This window comes from Cynocephalus volans, chromosome 4, assembly GCF_027409185.1.
Source record: "Cynocephalus volans isolate mCynVol1 chromosome 4, mCynVol1.pri, whole genome shotgun sequence".
Lineage (NCBI taxonomy): Eukaryota > Metazoa > Chordata > Mammalia > Dermoptera > Cynocephalidae > Cynocephalus > Cynocephalus volans.
Window position 1 is genome coordinate 91,045,685 of NC_084463.1, and position 17,654 is coordinate 91,063,338.

At 34.8% G+C, this 17,654-nt stretch overlaps 1 protein-coding gene and 1 non-coding gene across 12 annotated transcripts in view; one reads left to right on the forward strand and one right to left on the reverse strand.

Moving 5' to 3' along the window:
- The window catches only part of DLG2 (discs large MAGUK scaffold protein 2), a 2,032,915-nt gene that overhangs the window by 1,302,847 nt on the left and 712,414 nt on the right, over window positions 1-17,654 (forward strand). For 3 of the 11 annotated variants that reach the window (XM_063094168.1, XM_063094171.1, XM_063094172.1), the window contains exon 1: window positions 15,337-15,441. The exons of the other annotated variants lie outside the window; for them this stretch is intronic. In XM_063094168.1, coding sequence (XP_062950238.1) covers window positions 15,337-15,441 — 105 coding nt within the window. Of the gene's footprint in view, window positions 1-15,336; window positions 15,442-17,654 lie in introns of those variants that run through there. 11 annotated transcript variants of the gene reach the window in all.
- On the reverse strand, window positions 11,943-12,069 carry LOC134377473 (U6atac minor spliceosomal RNA). Its single transcript, XR_010023513.1, has one exon. It is a non-coding gene; the product is annotated as a U6atac minor spliceosomal RNA (small nuclear RNA).

The window sequence follows — 17,654 nt, forward strand, 5'->3', positions numbered from 1 at the left end:
AACTGGGCTGGAAATTTATCCATAGTGACTCATTTAACCTATACAACAACCCTGTGAGACTGAAGATATTATTCTCATTTTACAGATGAAGAAGTATGTTCATAGAAGAACTTTGCCTGATTAGTTAATCATTTGGGCAGATAATATTCAATAACAAATTGACCTGTTGTTTTTACATGAATCCTTGTGCCTCCCTTATCTTTGGGTCATCTGTAAGCGGGAATTACATTTGTTTTTCAGACTATAAATCAAAGAGAGGTAAAGCTCATGACATGAGGATAAAAAATCATGCATGCTTAAGTGTTTTTTAGCCTTATTTAATAAGCTTGTAAATAGATAAGGGGGAGTATATGTTTAGAGATAAGTATTTTAATATTGACTTTTTAATGTTTTCAATGAGAGGACATATGTCCTATATTGGTTATAATGTATAATGTAAACAATACCACACAGAAGTTAGAGTGCAGATTAGCTGTTGTTCAAAATATTTAAGATTTGTGCATTGCCCATGTAATATAAACTTGACAATATTCCTCCTTGTTTCTCTGACATTACTCATTCTGTATTATCTTAACCAGAACTTTTCACCTATATGTGGTTAAACTTATTTATTTAATCTGATGTATCTGAGCTCACTCAGCTATCCTTCAATCATTTTAGTCAATGTTCAGTTATATGTGATAACATCTGTCTCATATTCTGAATACTAAGAGTTAATTATAAGAAATTGTGAGATTCCTGGATGACTTTTTGAGCTGATTGCTAACAAAATTTAAAAAATACTGATGATGAAACAATAGCATGCATTAAATGCTAACTATATGCCAAGTACCCTGATAAGTGCTATATGTGCATTTTTTCTAGTAATCTTCATAAAAATATATGGGTTAGTCATTATTTCTCCCAGTTTTTAGATGAGACAACAAAACTTCAGAGGGAGTTTAAGCAACTTACCCATGGCAACACTGAGCGAGTGGCGGTGTTAGAATTAAAGCCTTGGCTGATTCACTTTAAAACCTTGCTTTCTTAACCACTGTGCTACCAAAAGTACAATTACCACTTTCTGGAAGCTGAGCACTGTCTTTGGAGGCAGACAAAATTTAATTTAATTGTCTCTACAAATAACAAGTCTTAAGACCCTAGATATGTTACTCAGTATCTCTACCACTTCCTTTTCTCTCCCATTTAAATGGACACAGTGCCTCTATCATGAGGCTACTTTATAGAAGACCTACGACAGAAGGAACTTAGTGCTGTTTCTGCTACTTGGCGCATGTTCAATGAATGCTAAATCCCTTTTTCCTTCATATTGAAAAATAATCACGCTTTATATTTCCAAAGCTTTTTCACATTTCAGTTCTTATTTGAGCCTCAGAAGATCCCCGTAACAATAGGGATTATTATCCTGTTTTACAGTAGGGAAAATAAAGGCTCAGAAAGGTAAAGAGGGGCCGAGCCCGTGGCGCACTCGGTAGAGTGCTGCGCTGGGAGCGCAGCGACGCTCCCGCCGCGGTTCGGATCCTATATAGGAATGACCGGTGCACTCACTGGCTGAGTGCCGGTCACGAAAAAAAAAAAAAAAAAGAAAGGTAAAGAGGCTTAGTTTGGTCATACACACCTCATAAACAGCACAGTAAGGATTTCATGTTTCTCACTCCTTATTATGCAATGTATTCCTCTTACAAAACCATGTAAAGTGAAAGCAGAAAACAGAGTATGTCAATGAAATCTAAAAGGTCTCTGTATGATGAAATATTTTGAAAACAAAACAAACAAACAACAACAACAACAACAACAAAAAACACAAAATACTTGCTCAGTCTTCTGTCAGTCCTTTCCCTGAGAGGCAAAAATATAGAAGGAACTTTGTCTGGAAGTAAGGTTACGCTCCATTAGGAAGATTGTTTCCTTTGCTCAGCGAAGCAGTGATCTGAGCTGACATCTAATCGTATTTGCTTATTTTAGAGCTGCAGATACTCAGCCTTTACTGAGGACTGTCCTGTAATAGTTTAGAGGTCACAATGTGTATTATCACAAGTAGATTTAGTTGTTAGAAGTGATCTTGCTGGTTCTTGTTAGTGAAAAGCAGGAAGCCCCCATACAAAAAGCATTAGTATACTATGGACCTGGTTACAAATCCTTGGGGCCTGGCGTTCCAGCAAATGGCACATTGAAACAGCCTTTCTTTCTTTGATTATTACACAATCACCTAAAATACTTAACATGCATAGGATGGGAGTAGGGATGGTCAATGTAACCTGCTCATAATACTGCAGTTTGCGTTTAGCCTCTCATAACTGTTCCTCCTACCCCTGCCTTGTTCACCGTCAGAGTGAGACAATGGATCATCTCCCATGTTTGGCAGAAGTCCTCGCTTTTCTTTTCCACGGGGCTGCAGAAGATTTGAAGGTAGTTTATAAAGGTTGCTTGTGAATCTGAATCTTGGGGTAAAAGCTCACTTATTTAGAAGAAGAACTTGCTTCTAGCTCTACCTCTAGACCTAGAAAGATTACCCTTACTCATGCTAAGAGGCTGAGTCACATCCGTCTCATGAGCTGGGCTGCAGAGACCATTTTTCTTTCTCTGTGCCACAAAAGGCTTAGATTGCAATTACTTTTTTGATCCCCCACAGTCAGTGCTATAATAGGATTTTTCTGTATTAAAAAACATAGATCAATGAGGGCCAAGGTTTGGCTGATTCTTGTAATTTTCCTAATTCCTTCACAATAGCTTGGGCCAACGTTCTTTAATTACAAGTTTGTGGCTTTACCCTAGAAGTAGAGTTACCTAATGTCTGTGCTTTTGTATCCCAGTTTTGAAAGGGAAACTCTTTTGTTACATTTAAAAGAACTTAAAAATGAGAGACCTAAGGATTAATTTTTTAATTAGATATAATGATTAGAAACTCTTCATCACAGCAGTTTTCCTTTCATTATAAAAAAGAAAGTTGACAGTTTCTGTTCAATTAGTACTCACTGAAATGTTTTTTAAATGAAATGATTGCTGAGGAAAAGGACATCAGGGGCCTTGCTTTTTGACTTTTATGGAAGATTGCTGATTAAAAAGGAATTGTTGCAAAGTCCACAAAACATTACAGTTCTGTGCATGAGTAAAATTTGTCTCAGTGCATTATAGAGCTAAGTATCACAGAAGCTTTACCCCACTATAAATGTTTATGATCTCTGCATTAACTGACTTTTTAAAATCTTGCCAACACAATTCGGTGAAATAAAATTTGTAAGACTTTCTTTGGTAGAATCCATTATTTGTGACTGTGGTGCTGGCCTTTCAACTTTGAAAGAGTTCACATGTCTTGACTTCATGGTATAATTTCAGACTTTTCTTAGTTTAATTTGGAGTTTTTTATTGATATACTAATATTCTACACACAGTTTCTTTTTGGAATGAATAGACCTAGACTTCAGAAGTACTGGAGATAAATGTTTTTGATGACTCTGGTACTTAGTTATATTTCTTGTCCTATCTCAGAACCACCTGGTTCTTGCAAATGAATCCTAGCTAAACTCCATGCATATATAGTACTTACCTCTCCAGTCTTTTAACAAAGAAACAGTCAATATATTTTCAATCGTATTCTATCTTGTAGCTTTTTATTGCCTAAAGTATCAGATAGAAATTTACCACCCTCACCTTGGAGGCCTTTCACACTTTCCCCTTCCTTATAGCATTAATAATATTAATGATAATGATAATAATATTGATGATAGTTAACATTTATTTATTATTGTTTACTTAGCACTTTATTATGTTCTAAGAAATAAGCATTCATTTAATCTGTGCAACAATCCTAGGAAATTGATAATATTATTATTAATTATTATTATTCATAACTTACAAGAAGAAAACTGTGACTTGGTGATGTAACTAATTTTCCTGAATTCCTGCAGTAAATAGTTAATAGAACAGAGACTCAGACCCATTCATCTTATCCCAGGAAGATTGTTTTGTTAATTATTGCTGGTCTTCTAACTACAAGCTTTACTAGAATCAAGGACTATCTCTCCTCTCCACAGTAATTTTCTTTTTAGACACAAACTTCTTTCCTTCACTTTTTCACCTAGTGAGTGTCCTTTGCTGCCTTAGTAATCTACCTCCTATTGGCTCTTACCTGATCCCAATCTTCTCATCACAGAAGTTGGAAACCTCAAAGTCATTATTAATGCTGCCTCTCCTATATGAAATAGACCAATAAGGTAGAGGGGTGTGTGTGTGTGTGTGTGTGTGTGTGTGTGTGTGTGTGTGTGTGTGTGTGTGTGTGTGTGTGTGTGTGTGTGTGTGTGTGAGAGAGAGAGAGAGAGAGAGAGAGAGAGAGATATGGAAGGAGAGAGAGGGAGGGAGAAAGGGTGAGGTGGAGGTGAGAGAGAGAAAAAGAGGAAAGAGAGATGGAGGAAGGGAGGGAAAGGTAAAGAAGGAGAGACTTATGCAACGCTGACTAAACATGTAGTTGCTACCAGTGGAGATGTATTAATTAGAGGAAAGAATAAGGAAGACAAACTCCCAGAGATATTTTGGTATCTTTCAAGAGCTAAGACAAGAACTGAATATGTGAAATTTCTATGGTATTAACAGCGTAAAAGAGTATTTCTAAAAGACCAGTGCTTTAGCCCTGTCCCTGCCACTACCTAACTGCATAATCCTAGGCACATACAACTAATCTGAGTCTCAGTTTCCTGTCTATAAAATGGATGCAACTATTTTAACCTTAAAGGATTGTTGTAAGAATCAAATGAGATACTTTAATGATGATGAAAATGCAATGGAGATTAGGCCGTAAAGGTGCTTATAAACTAGTGAGATGATAAAAATATGACATATGGACAGAGCTCAGTGTTATACAGACATGGAAATATGTATTTATAAAGAAGAGGATAGTAAACAATTATTTATTGGGTACTTCTTTTATGTTGGACACATGAATAACTCATTAAATCCTCACAACAACCATATGACAGAAATACCGATATTAAGTCAATTTTACAGATGTGAGAAATTGAGGCGCAGAGTATAGAGTAACATGATCAAGATTATACATTTAAAAAGTAGTGAAGCTAGGATTCTAACTTGGGAAATCTGACTTCAGATCTCATACTTAACTATCCTGCATCTGCAGAGGAATGGGAAAGCATAGGCTTCAGCCCCCGCCAGCCCTTTGCTGCTAGCAAGAGATTTCTAACATCCACACCCACCAACATGGCTCCTCTTCATGGCTCAGGGGCACCTTTGTGTCAGGTTTACCTCTCAGCAGTGTACCCTTCCCTGACTTAGCCACTTTCTTGTTAACCATCATGGACCTTAAACCATTCAAAAATAGATTATTTGGGGAAAAAAATCAAGTAACTGTGCTGTATAAATCTTGCTATTCAAAACTTTGGAAAATAGAAGTGCATTAGGCATGCTGAAAGTGCCATTTAAGAGAATTTCAATTTCCAACTGAGATTTTTCTGGTTGGCCATACTTAAGCAGTGTGGAAATAAAATATAATTTTAATCAGACATCCTTAGAAGTTCTTTCATGTTCTAGTTAACAATTCTTCAATGCCTTCCTTAAGATCAGAGTATCTTAACCTGTCATGTGATTACTTTTCTTCAGGCTGTTTACTAGAGTGGACCACAAGGCTAAGTGTAACATAAAAGCAAATTTACTCAGGAGAGTTATTGATTATTTTTCCTCTTGTATTCCTATTATAACATGAAAAGGCCTAACCTCCTTCCTCTTATATTTAATATACTATGAGTTTTTAAAAGCATGAGAGTGAAGCATCATTGAAAACCACTGTTAGGCCCTGAGCATTTTAGCCCTTGAGATAGAGCTAGGTGTATATTACTGTGCATAGACTACAAGGACAAAATGTAATAGAGAAATTGGAAGGGAGGGAAGTAAAGTAATCTGAGAAAGTTAACAAAAAAGGTAATGACAGCAAAATGATACATGCTGGTAAGAAGAATTGAGAATGGTAAAACCTAGGTTTAAGTCCTAGATATACCATTTATTGATGGTGTGATTCAAGGGCCTGTCATTTAACTACTCAATGTATCTGTTACTTCAATTTAGAAATGAGAGTGCTAATTCTGACTGTACATATTCCACAGGGTTTATGTGATAATTAATTTTTTAATTTATTCAACAAATGCTTATTGAGTATCTATCTCATGCTCTACACTACAGGTGATAAATATATAAAGGTGGTAAATGATAAACAATAGAATTGGTTTCTATCCATAATGGGGTATTTCAGTGGGGAGTTAAAAAATAATCTAAACATCACACAAAGGTCACAAAAAAGAGGTTTACAAACTAGGCTCTGTGAAAAGCTATAACAGGATGTCTTGAACAAGGTATAGGGCAGTAATTCTCAACCAGATATAATTTTGTCCCCCCAGGGGACATTTGGTAATATCTGGAGACCCACTTTGTTGTGACAACTGCAAGAAGGGATTGCGACTGGCATCTACTAAATAGATAACAGGGATCCTGGTAAACCTTTTTACAATGCACAGTGGATCTAAGATTTAAACAATAAGTGGGAGAGAATTCTATAGAACAGGTGGGAGAAAAATTGAGGTAGAGGACTGGTATTTGCATAGAAACCAACGTGAGAACTGGATTCATCATGTCCTAAGTGCTGTTCTGGGTCTGTTGCACAGAGAGGGGGAAATGGCACAAGATGACATTAGTAACAGGGAGTGTCAGACCATGCCAAGCCCAGAGGGTCATGATGAAGTGCATGTGGGGGTTCCTGAGATTCAGTATCTGATTTGAGCAAATGAGTGGCAGGAGCTTGAATTTACTGGTTAATGAAGATGAAAGAGAAGCAGATCTGAAGGATAAGAGTTCAGATTTTGAAGTTGTTAAGTCCGAGAATTCTGTGAAATATCTAAGTGGAGATGACCAGCAGGCAGCAGGATATACAATTCAGGAGAGAAATCTGAGCCAATAATATAAACAAGAGAACCACTGACATACGAATATTTAAATGTGTGATTAGGAAGAAGGTGAAAAGTAACAGGGAGGACAACTCTTAATTGTAAAAGTGCTTTGTCAATCAAAACATGCTCTACACATATTAGCAATTCCTATTATTATCATCATCAAGTACACTATTTTCCACATCCATACAATCATTTAACACACCTTTGCTGTTCCTCATTATACACCAGGCAATGTGCTAGGAGCTGGGCATAAGCAGATGCACACAATTGACACCTGCCCTCAAAAAAATGTCAAGAAAGCAAGTGGGGGAAAGAGACACATTAAATTCTTCACGCTGTCCTATAAATGAGTTCAAATAGCTCTTCTTCAGTCAAGAGAGTACCAAAGAGCAAGGCCCGGGGGTCTGGAAGGAGGAGAAGATGGTGAAGATGAACTTCATCTGCCTCTCAGTTCTATCCAGATTAGCTCTGGCTTTGACTCTGGCCTGAAGTTTAGACCCATGCTGGGGTCTAGCTTTTGGCAGAACTATGTTCAAAGACCCAGTGTTCTGCCTGCTGCAGTCAACCACTCTCAGATTGCTTGCTTTGTCTTCCTCGTAGTACTGGGCTTATGATTACAAAGACTCTGCAGACTATGTAGAATATCAGTCTAATACAAGAACTTGTATGAGTATCTCTTAAGCACGTTTGAGGCATGACTGACTGAATATGTAGCATGATTTTATATCGTATGAATTTCCATATACCACAAGTCATATCATGTCCTCTGTAAAACTACTGTATACAGTAAAAGTTCATTTGCCATTTTACCCTGGTACAGTCCTGTGAGTCTTGCCCCATCAAAGAAGTGTCACTTTCTCTCTTAAATAAGAGAAAATGAGTCAGATGCCAAATTTTTATGAGTCATGGCCAAATTCACCATAGAATGTTGTAAATAGAAAAGATCCTGGTAAATATAGTAACATATGTTTGTGAAATTTTAATTAGCTTTTATCTATTTTAGACCCATAACCATGAAAGAATCTGTGATATTCTAGGCACTGTGCTGGAGCTGGATATACACTGGCTTCTCTCCGAGCTTACATTTTAGTAGGGTAGACAGGAAAAAAGAAGTAAATAAATGAATATATGTTTTAATTAAGATGGTAACTACAAAGGAAACAAATAGGGTTCAGGGAGAAAAACACTAGGAGGTAATATACTTTAGACTGGGGTGTAAATGTAGTCAGGAAAGGTGAATATAGTTACCTAAATAATTACTGAGCACTGGTCAGATGCATGTTGGACTAAGAGCCAAAAGACAGGAATCTAATCTTAGGTATTACTTAATTCTTACTTATTAAATAAATTAATAAAATAAGATTAAGCTAATTAATTTCATAAACATTGATAATAATGCTTGCTATGTGCCTGGCTCTACTTTAAAGTTTCACAAATATTAACTCATTTAATCCTCAACAATCCTATGAGATTATATCATATGGGATTACTACTATTAAAATCTCCATTTTGCAGATAAAAACTAAAGCAAAGAGAAACTGAAGAGCTTGTCCAAGGTCACATGGCTAGTTAAATGGTGAAGCAAGTCACTTTAGCCTCTGTGAGCCTGTTTCTCTATCTGTAAATTGGGAATAAGACCTTCATGGGGGCGAGAAGAGTGTCACGCTAGAAAGTGGTTTTTAATCAGTAAATTGGTTAATTTTTATCCTTATAATTTCAGTATGAATTATAATGTCACTATTACAGTGATGTAGGCTATAAACTTTAAATACATTGAGAAAACCAGAAATTTTAATAGGGAAGACTTTTCCCTCAAGAGTTTACTATTTTATTGGAGAGAAATTACCAGCATGCATGACAGTGCATAATTCAAAATTATATGAAATAGTTTTGCTAAATTTAAGGCCATACCTATAAGTGCTTAGTTGAAAGGGAAATGAGATTGTTGAGTATTAAAATATATCCACAGATCACTGAATTATGGCTCTGAGAGGCTCTTGAATCTAATCTCTTCATTTGACAAATGCGTAATTGAAGCTTGTTAAAGCAAGATGATCGAACCAAGATCTTACAGCTAATTAGGGCAAGAACCATAACTAGAACCACAACTAGATATTGAAATCTTGTCCCTTTCCTATGATTAAACTTATCCATGTCCTTTGCTTCCCTTTCTGATGGTAGTTCAGTGCTTTCCAATCCTCTCTCTTCCTGTCCTTCTCCAGGGAGACAGGTCAAACTACAAAATTGTAACATTAAATGATGCAAGCTTGTCACTTAGAATAAAACCCAGGAATATGAGACTTTCTGAGGTTTTTTTCTAGAGACTTTGAAAAACAGTTAAAATAGCTTCAATGATAAGTTTTGACATATGAAACCATCTATTCAAGATAACGAATTTATCCATCATCCCCAAAAGTTCCTCATACCCCTTTATAATCCATCCATAAAACACCCTCCCTCTACCCACCCTACCTCCCCGTTCTAAGGCAATTACTATTGTCCTTTCTGTCACATAGATTAGTTTGCATTTTCTAGAATTTTATATAAACAGGATCATATAGTATATACTCTTTTTTTGTCTGTCTTCTCTCACTGAGCATGATTTTTTTGAGATTCATCTATGCTGTTGCATGTATCAATTGTTCATTTCTTTTGATTGCTAAATAGAGTACTTCAAAAAGTTCATGGAAAATGAAACTGAAAGATAATACAAATTTTCCATCACCTTTTTAAATTACCCTTGTATTCCGTTGCATGAATATATCACAATTTGTTTATTCATTCACCTGTTGATGTTGTTTCCAGTCTTGGGCTATTACAAATAAAGCTGCTATAAATATTTATGTAAAAGTCTTTGAATTAACATATGCTTTCATTTCTCTTGGGTAGATATTTAGGAGTGAAATGGTTAAATCATAGAATGGGTATAGATTTAACTTTTTAAGAAACCACAGAACTGTTTCCATAGGGGTTGGCCAGTCTTTTTTAATATTAGCCATTCTAATAGGTGTATGGCAGTATCTCACTGTGGTTTTTCATTTTCATTTCTCAAATAATTCATGATGTTGATTATCTTTTCACCTGCTTATTTGAAACCTGTGTATCTTCATTGGTGAATTAATCATGTGTTCAGATCTTTTGCTCATTTTTAATAGGATTATTTGTTTTGAGCTTCGGGAATTCTTTATATATTTTAGAAACAACTCCTTTATCAAATATATAATTTATAAATATTTTCTTCCATTCTGTGGCTTGTCTTTTTGATTTTTTAACAGTGTTTTTCAAAGAACAGACATTTTTAACTTCAATGAAGTCAGATTATCGTTTTTTTCTTTTATGGATTGTGCTTTTGGTATTGTACCTAACCCAAGATCATAAAGATTTTTTCCTATGTTTTCTTTTAGATATTTTGTTTAGGTTATAAATAACCTAAACTACATTTAACGAATAACCTAAATTACTTTAGGTCTGTAATCCATTTTGAGTTAATGTATTGTAAGAGGTGTGAATCAAAGCTTGTTATTTTGCATATGTATATACAATTGTTTCAACATCATTTGTTGAAATGATTACCTTTGTCTCTTGAATTCCCCTCACACCATTACCGAAAATCAATTATCTGTAGATGTATGGGCCAACCTCTGGAGTCTCTGTTCTGTTTCATTGATATATTTATCTGTCCTTATGCCAGTGCCACGTTGTCTTGATTGCATTTGCTTTGCAATAAGTCTAGCAATGAGTCAGTGTTTTTTTCTCAATTTTATTTTTCATTTTCAAAACTGTTTTGGCTACTTTATGTCCTTTGAATTTACATATGATTTTAGACTCAGCTTGTCAAATTCTTACTAATTAATTAATAAAAACCCAGTAGGATTTTTTTATTGAGATTGCATTGAATCTATAAACCAGTTTTTAGAGCATGACATCTTAACAATATTGTGTCTTTAATTTCTTTGAAATTTTCACTGTACATGACTTACACATCTTTTATCAGATCCTTGAGTGTTTTGTTTTTTTTATTTTATGGTGAGTGGTATTATTTTTATCCTTATTTTATTTATTTATTCCTAGTAGATAGAAATACAATTGACCTTTATATTGATCTTGTATCCTGCAATCTTAATAAATCTAGAACCTCCCAGACAATGTTGAATAGTGTTGAGTAGGGACATCATTGTCTTGTCCTGAGAGGTTTTGTTTTTTGTTTTCTGTTTTATTTACCCAGAAATGGTTATTAGTTTGTTTTGTTTCTGTAAAAAAAATTAATATAATGAATTACATTGATTCATTTTCAAATGTTAAACCAACTCTATATTCTCAGAATAAAGCCTATGTGGTCATAATGCATTTGCTATCCTTTTTATATATTGTTGAATTAAATTTACCAAAGTTTTGTTTAGAATTTTTGTATCTGTATTCATAAAGGCATATTGATATTTGCTTTTCTTGTAATATCTTCCTCTGGTTTGGGATCAGGGTAATGCTGGTCTCAAAAGATGAGTTGGATGGTATTTGTTCATCTTCTGTTCTCTGAAAGAGTTTACATAGAATTGTTGTTATTTTTCCTTAAATGTTAAGTAGAATTCATCAGTGAAGCCATCTGGACCTAGAGTTTTCTTGGTGGAATGTTTTTAATTACAAATTCAATATTTTTAATAGTTATATGTATGGCTTTGTAGGTCACTTATTTTCTCTTGAGTGAACTTTGGTACTTTACATCTTTAAAGGAATTTGTTCATTTCACCTGAGATGTCAAATTTATTGGCATAAAGTTGTTTATTAGATTTCTTAATTAGCTTTTTTTGGGGGGGATGATCTAACTTTATTTTTTATAATTTGTTTTTTGAATTGCAACATAGTTGATTACACATATTTATGGGGTACAGAGTTGACTATCAGTATTTGTGCACAGTACATGATGATCAAATCAATATTATTAGCATGTTCATTATTACAAATCATAATGATTCTTGTGTTGCTTATTCAGTTACTCAAAAATGATGGTTAGATGCCAGTGAAGTAGGTGGTAATGCCTTAACTCTATGCATGTTGTCAGGCCTGAAGGCCTCTTTCATTCTTGTCAATGGGAGTGCTAAGCCTCTCTCCTTTCATAGATGCCCTAATTAGCTCTTTTATGTCTGTAGGGTCTGCAGGAATGTCACCTTTCTCCATCCTGATTTTGATAATTTGTTTCTCTTCTCTTTTTCTCCTCATTAGTCTTACTAGAGGATTATCAATTTTATTGATATTCTCAAAGAACCGGCTTTTAGTTTCATTAATTTTTCTCTATTTTCTGTTCTGATATGTTTTACTTCCTTTTATCTGCTTACTTTGGATTTAATTTGCTATCTATATTTTTTGTTTTCCTTAAGATGGAAGCTTCTGTCTGGCTGGTTAGCTCAGTTAGTTAGAGCACAGCCTTATAACACCAAGGTCATGGGTTCAGATCCCTGTACCAGCCAGCTGCTGGAAAAACAAACAAACAAACAAAAAAAAAAACTTCCTTATAACCAATTTAAAAAAAAGATGGAAGCTTCTTAATTTGAGACCTTTTTTTCCGAGTTTAAGTGTGTAATTATATATATATATGTTCTCTTAATTACTGCTTTGCAAGCATCCAACAAAAGTTAATATGTTGTGGTTTATTATTATTCAGTTTAAAATGCATTCTAATTTTTTAAAAATGCCTTCTTTGATGACCGCATTATTTAAAAGTGCACATTTACTTTTTAAATATTTTGAGAATTTCCAGAGATTGTTCTGTTATTGATTTCTAACTTAATTTCATTGTGCTCAGAGATATACTTCCTATGATGTGAACCTTTCTTAAAGTTAAGATTAGCTAACATTAGGACTAGGAAGCTACAAGTTTTTTACTCCAAATATGAGTATTAAGCTAGGTAGTCATTGGCTTGCAAATTTTTTCTTGGTGTCATGTTCCTTCTAAATCAATCATTAATGACTTCTTTTCTACCTGTGCATTTGCTTTCCCTTTCCTTTCTCAGGAATTCCTCCTAGCTATCATCTCTGCATGTACAAATTCTGCCCTAACTCCAAGCTCTAGCAAAGTGCTGAATCTTCCAGGAGGCTGCCCTAATTTTCCTATGAATGTAATTTCTTCTTTTTCATTGTTTTGACAATAGTTTATGCTACCTCTTTTATGGCACATGCACTTCTTAAATTTGTTTATGTCTTTGTTATTTGTGCCTATGTATTATCCATTCCATTATACGTAAAGCTCCTTAACAGTATAATCAATATCTGATATATCCATTTGCCCCTACTACTATCAAAAAGTATAACACATGAGAGATACTTGATATGTTTGTTGGATTAATAAATAAATGAAGAAATGCATGATTCTAAGGGCATTTTTAATGTAGAGTTTCTAGATACAGAGACTGAATTCTGAAGAATTAGGAAAAGAGGATCTTTTAGGAGATGCTACTTAAATGAAAGACCAAAGGGACCTGAAGAACCACAGGTGAAAGAAGCCCCAGGCTTGACAGAAGACCCAGAAATTGGGGTCTGGAATAATGATGAACATTTGCTGAAAGAATTCAGAAAGAATTGGCTGAGATTTTGGAAGATGACTTATTAAACAACTTTTATTTTCCTTTTGTTTCTTGAGAAATTCAGAACATTTACTAGTGAAGGAATATTTTCTGGAAGTTGTGGGCTGGCTGGTCGACAGTGCACGAAGAAGCAGCATGTGGTGGGGGCAGATGGGAGAATATAAGGGCAGGAATGAAGGCAGAGGAGGGTCTGTGGGTGTGAGCTGAACAGAAGAACACCGTGAATGAGAAAAAGAGAAGGCTGGGTTGAATTGATATTGAGAAACAAACTGTCTAAGGCAATAGCTTTATGGTGTATACACATGAAATACTAAGGAAAAACAATCTTTCTCTAAATTAGCCGAGGTAAAAATTTTGAAAGATCAGTTCTGCTTCCAATTCCTTCAATTCAAAATTGAAAAGTAATGGAGGTAAGAGAAAAACTTTTCTGGTGTCAGCCTTTGAGACTTTCATATCACGAGGTCATCAGTATGAACCAATCCACCATCACCAGGGTACAAATGAAGAGAAACTGGGTAACCCAAATCATGCAGCGCTTCCAAAAATAATAAAGCAAACGTCTTTCATTTATGTTATCAAACTATTTCCTACAATTTGTACGTTGTTTTTTACTCTTTGTATTTTCTAGGTTAAGTAAGTGCACAGCTTATTCATTATGCTCTGTATTTTCCTCCATTTGCCTCTACCTCTCGAAATGCTTGAGTAAATAGTGCCATTGTTGGACCCTGAGAGTACAATTCCTTTGGAACTTCTGAGCGCTCTGCACCTTGATTCATGATGCCTTGCCCCCTACCTCAGCAGTCCCACGGAGACTGTAGGTGCTAGAAGAGGCTCATCATACTGTGTGGGCTCCTGTCATAGGTAAAAGGAACTCAAAATATGTCCCTAAGTTCTGCTCATATTTTATTTAATGCTTATACTAGCCTTTTTTGTTGTTAAAGTGCACAAGCATATTTCTTTGGAATGAACACATTCCACCTCTGTGCAGCTCACTCTCAGGTCCCAAGAATATTTAAAGGCACAATTCTCCTTGTATTATCTATATAAATCCTATCTCGAACAAGAAATAAATGTGCTTTTCTCCAATACATAGGCAACACAACGATCTTCTAATTCTTCTTAAATTTTGAGATAAACAATTAGCTGTGTTTTATACTTATAAACCTTCTGGCTAGTCTTTATGGATAATCCCAGATAAACACCTTGTAATATAATAAAGGCAGTTAATATTCTGTAGGTAAGGAATATATTATATCTAGGTCTTAACTAAACTGAGAGGAGATTTGGACCTATTAAATGACACTGTGCGTATGCTTGCATGTAGTTGTATTTTTTCACACAGCAGACAAGTGCAGACATCTACAGATGTACATATATATGTGTATGTAACCTACTCCCTTCAATTTTACTACTTTTCACAAGGTACCCAAATTCTACCTCCGTGGCCTGCCACCCAAATCTTCTGGTAGAATTTTTTTCTTCCCACATCTCTCTCCCTCCTACTCCTTTCCCCCCACTCACTTATGGTATGTGCAGTTTCACCAGACCTGTGTGAAGACAGGGGAACACTGATGAGATTTCTTTCACAAGTGTGGGAACAAAAATCCTTCCCAATGAAAACATCTGTCTCTGTTCAAGTCATGCCCAGTTATCCCCCAAAAGAAATGTTCTGATTAACTTTTTTTTTAAGTCTTAAGATAGCAGGTTGTGTAGCAGATCTAATTAAGAAGTTTATGTAACAGATCTGCAGGGTTTTTTTCCTTCTTCAACTGGGTTCTTTGAGCTCAGTTTCAGTGTTACCAGCTTTCGCTATGCAACGGCCAAGTGCTTCCCGGGCTGAGAATTATCAGCTTTTGTGGGATACTATTGCTTCCTTAAAACAATGTGAACAAGCTATGCAGCATGCATTCATTCCGGTAAGGAAAATTTCCTTTTATTTTCCTAGGGATTCTTTTATTTTTCTCCTTTTTTCCCCATATAGAGAAATGTGTATAGTGTATACCTTTAAAGAAATGGCATCTTCTTGTTCAGGATAAAGATATGTCTGTTTTTGCTCTTTATGAAATCTGAATTCTTAATATGGCCAAACATTAATCAATGAGAAAGAGTAAACAGTGGCCCAGATAAACTCATCCCTCTGAAGACAGTAGTTTCTAATAGTAACAGTTACTAAGAAAAGACCTCAATATTAATATTCCTCATATTAATGTTTGAAATAACCTGCAATGTGTATTTACTGGCTAGTTCCCTCAAAAATACTTAAGATTGCTTAAATATTTTTTGCACTTGGGTTTGATATACAGATCAAGAAGCCAAAAGTTTGTTCTTAAATTTCTATTCTTTGCTTATCTGAGTAAAATCTACCATAAAAATTCTCTCTTGAAAAGTGTGATTGTTTCTTTAGTAAAGTTGTGATGTAATACTCAGAGATTTATAAACATGTCTGATAGAACCATATAGAATGTAAAATGAATTAATAAGTTAGTCAGTGTCTTGTTTTATATTACAGAAATAATGTTTGTGCATATAATTTATCCAACTAGAGAAACCAGGCTGGCTACATTTGATAGGCTGAGATGAGGTAAATAGGACTCAGAAGAAGAGTATTAAAACATTTGATTCTCTTAATTAGATCTATTTTGAAGTACTGAGATAACCAATTAGGAATGAGAGAACATTCTTAAAAATTAATCCCTCTAAAAATTGTTTGGAACACCCTCAAGAAAAGCATTATTTCTAACATAGAAACTCAAGAGATATGCTTCTATCAATAGCTGGAATAAATCTTTCTTTAAGTTCAAGTTATTTTCAAGTGATTTAAGTTAGATGCTGTCATGTTTTTCTCTGTAACTTAGAAATCACATAAATGTTTCAAAGACTGTGCTATATTTGAAGTTCTTCTAATTGAACCACTATATTCTAGTTGGATCTTTGTAAGTTGATCTAAACTATTAAAAACATAAAACTTACATAATTTTTACAAGGATTCTCAAAAAACTAATGGAAAGCTCCCTATATCACATTAAGTTATAGTAATTCTGCTTTGAACTAGAATCTGGTATGTATTCTTTGCTTCTCCTGTCATTATCAAACTCCTCTTCCTTTGTTTTATCAAGGAAAGTATGATATTCCTTGAAAAGCTCAAGTATTTCCTCTTTCATGGAGCCTTCTCTGGCCAGGCTGATTTATTTTCTCCCTTCTTGGTTTCTTGTATGCACCTCTAATTTATCCCCTAATATTTATTTTATTGGTAAGTGTTTTCTTCTCTGCCTCTTATTATAATGCAACTTTGTGGAGAGAGGTGAAAAGGAAGGTAAGATAGGGAAAGAAATTAACATTTATTTGTTTTCTTCTTTTCTTGTCTTAAATTCCTTGACTACAGTGATGCATCTATTCCCAGGGTCTAGCACAGTGCCACCACAGAAAGAGTACTCTAGCATGTGAGGAATGATTAAATCAAGTAAGAGTCCCCAGGTCCAGGATTTTCAGTTAATGCATGACAGTTTTCATCACCAGCTTTGTTGATATTGGCCTCATGAAATTATTTCTATTCACATCCATCTAGAGAAAACAATAAACTTTGATTAAAGCATTGCGCTGGGGTGGTGGTGAGGGCGATGATACGTTAACAGAGGGTAGACCCTTATGGGAAAAAATAGCCTTGGACTTAATTCTCATAGTCTGTGGGCTAGTCTTTCTTTCATTCTAGTGTTTCTTCCCAATTTCCCCTACTGCACACATACGCATAAACACACCTAAGTTATCATTTTAGTTTATTTTTGATTGTTCTAAATTGTTTTCAGAAGATAGTGGGAATTTGCCAGTCTCTCAAATCTTCTCACATTTCTAACAAGTCCTTATTAACTGTGTCATTATGTTATCATAATTTTATGAGGACTTCTGTTAGAAAATATGGCCAGTATTAAAATGTTATTAGTTGAGGATAAATCTGTTTAAATTGAGCCTCAATTTCTTTGAAAGAAAATATAATGTAGATCTCTCTCAGGAAAAAGAACTCTATTCCCTACTTTATGCACTTTTTAACCCAATTATATTTATTTCATACACACACACACATCTTTACACACACAAAAATGCATACAGGTATATATAGCATTTTTTTTAATAC